Source organism: Propithecus coquereli, unplaced genomic scaffold (assembly GCF_000956105.1).
Source record: "Propithecus coquereli isolate 6110/MARCELLA unplaced genomic scaffold, Pcoq_1.0 Scaffold9201, whole genome shotgun sequence".
Lineage (NCBI taxonomy): Eukaryota > Metazoa > Chordata > Mammalia > Primates > Indriidae > Propithecus > Propithecus coquereli.
In genome coordinates this window covers 1,977-4,781 of record NW_012155510.1, presented here as the reverse complement: position 1 = coordinate 4,781, position 2,805 = coordinate 1,977, and the positions used below count along the sequence as shown (strand labels likewise).

Here is a 2,805-nt window from a genome sequence, read left to right as displayed (position 1 = left end):
TTTAATAATTCCTAGGCTAATAGGAATGTTATGCTTATTTTGATCTTCTAACCAAATCAATAACCTTTCCATCTCAATAATTAATCCACTACACTTCTTAGTAATAACTGATGCTTTCACTGGAGCACTGCCTTTCACAAGTTCCATTCTCACTTTATAACTGTTCCAATAGTCCAGTGCCCTGAAGCCTACTAATGCTTTCCCAATGAACAATGGCATCTGGCCTTTCTCTGAACGCTTAATTATTTCTACTTTTGTTTCCATTGTAATCACTTTTCTACTCACTGCAGGCTCACCTGGACTTGCAGTGGACTTTTGCTTTGGAGGCCTGGTCACAGAATCGAATAAAAAAGTTAAGACAAAAGTGACACTGTGTGTGACTGTGTAAACAATGAGACTAGCTGCTAGTGTAAAGACGCTGCACCAACGAACTGCTTATGCCACGTGGGTTTGTTTACATATGTGGAAGAAAGTAGTAGTCTCTGGATTATTAATTTAATTTAATTATAAATTATCCTTATGGGGAGCCTGGGAAGCCTTGGGAGCCCATTCATAAGCTTGGAGCACCGTAAGTAGGGTTGTCCATAACCCGGGGATTGCCTGTATTTTCAGATTAATAAATGGCAAAGTATCCAATCTGTCCTCCAGTTGTTTGCAGTCACTATACATGTATGGCCCACAACAGACTATGTATTTTACGCATCATCATCTCATCCATTCCTCACAACAATCCTAAAACACTGGTATTACTATATCCATTTACAGACAAGAGAATTGAGAGACATGGTTAAATACCCAATAAAGGATATTCAGTAAGTGGTAGAGCAAGTTTGACTTCAAATCCCCCACTCTTAACTATCATATTATGCTATGATCTCCTGATTCTTCCCCTTCAACATTCTCCTCACCAGGAAAAATAATCTAATCCCCGCACTATGGGAGGCTGAGGCAGGAGGATCACTTGAGGCCAGGAGTTCAAGACCAGCCTAGACAACATAGGGAGACCTAGTCTCTACAAAAATAAAAACATCTTAAAAATTAAAAAAAAAAAAAAAAAATCTCTGACCCTTTTTTTTTTTTTAAAAAAGGGTCTTGCTATATTGCCCAGGCTGGTCTCAAATTCCCAGGTTCAAGTGATGTTTTTACCAACATAGAAAATAATTTTATTTTTCCATCTGATAATGAAGCATTCTGTATGAAAGATATATATTTATAAAAAATTTTTGAAACTTAAAATATTTTACCTCCTTTACAGTCATTCCTGCCATTTCCATTTGGTGGTGCCGATTCTTTATTATTGCTTGTTATGTTGCCTACATCGTTTTCTTCTAAAGGCAAATGGTCTGGCTATTGAGAGAGAAAAATTACAATTTCTCAAACCAAGCTGCTGTATAAGTTTTCATAGCAATATATGATTACAAATTCTGCTTTGGAGGGGGTAAATGTATCATCTATATTACTTACCTCATCATTCTTTGTTGTAGAGGCAGCTGGGAGGAGTCGATTATTACAGAGTCTGCCATCTGGTACTGCGCTAATATCCAAGCTCATTTTGGGATTGTAAGTATGTGGATAAAAAGACTCAGGAAGATGTTTATACTCTTGGGCACACTGCAATATAATGGTGTGCTTTAAAACAACTGAAAAATCTTAATGAATAGAAGATGTTAAGAAGGATAAGGACAACCAATACATTATATTGTAAGATGGCAAAAGTTCACAAAATTAAAGTATTAAAAAGTAGTTTACACTGAAAAATTCTCATGATACAAATGACAAATTGTCCTCACTTTTTAAATGTTATATCCACCAAAGTATACAACCTAATTCTATTTCTATGCTTTTGCCAAGTTATGAATAATACACCAGGGTATACCCAGAAAAAAAAAGAAACACAGTTCTAAACTGTATTGTTATGTTAAATTAATTTTCCTCAAATTATTATAAGATTTCTATTCATATCATTTTTAATTAGTGAAATGAGTTGGGAGAATCAGAAAGAGTATCCACTAAAGATTTGTTAAGTATTTAAGTACTAAAGCGCTTAAGTTTTTGATGGAAAAGAAATGAGATGTACACAGTTAAACAAGATTATCAAACTTGTTTACGTACACTGAAACTGAAGTTTGTGCTCTGAAAAAATGTTTGCATACATTTTCAGTTAATAGAGAAGGAAAAGTATTGCTTACATCTAAAAGCCAGTGTTCTGAAACGATGTGTATTCCTCTTTCTTTTACAGATTTATACTCTCGATTAGTGTCATTTGGCCGCCCTTGATAGATAAAATGAGTCACTGTTTCATCAAAACTCCACCTGTAACAACCAAATACAAATAAAGAATAACTAAGAGAAATATCTACATTAGCTTAAGATGATCGTTCAGTATGAACAGAATATTCTGACCTTCAAAAAACTTTCAGAACTAGAATAAGAACATTAAAATGACAGGCTCTACCTTTTTTTGATTAATTTAATGCATATATCCTGTAGGTATCTAAATGTAGAAAGAAGTTTAGAAAGATATTCTTTAAAATATTACTTTTTTCTTTATACTTTTCTGAATTGTTTCAATTTTCTTTTATAATGAGTATCACTTTATATTAACAATAAAGGTACAGGCGGTCCCAGGGTAGATACGTTCCTGAGAAGTCTTTAGGTCAGATTTGTACATAACTTAGATCCCTGATGAATAGCATATATACAGTAATAATAAAGATACTATAATAGCTCATATGCGGTAATAATAATACAGTGCAATACTGTAATAATACTCCTGTACTGTAATAGTAAGTTACAGAAACTACT

At 33.7% G+C, this 2,805-nt stretch overlaps 1 protein-coding gene across 1 annotated transcript; it reads right to left on the bottom strand.

The window, feature by feature from the left end:
- Positions 1 to 1,244: 1,244 nt before the first annotated feature.
- On the bottom strand, positions 1,245 to 2,313 carry LOC105826837 (DNA topoisomerase 2-binding protein 1-like; the record flags this gene model as incomplete). Its single annotated transcript, XM_012664854.1, has 3 exons — positions 1,245 to 1,347; positions 1,465 to 1,611; positions 2,190 to 2,313. Coding segments are annotated over 3 exons (374 nt in total), but the record flags the coding sequence as incomplete, so codon positions are not given.
- Between the last annotated feature and the right edge of the window lie 492 nt (positions 2,314 to 2,805).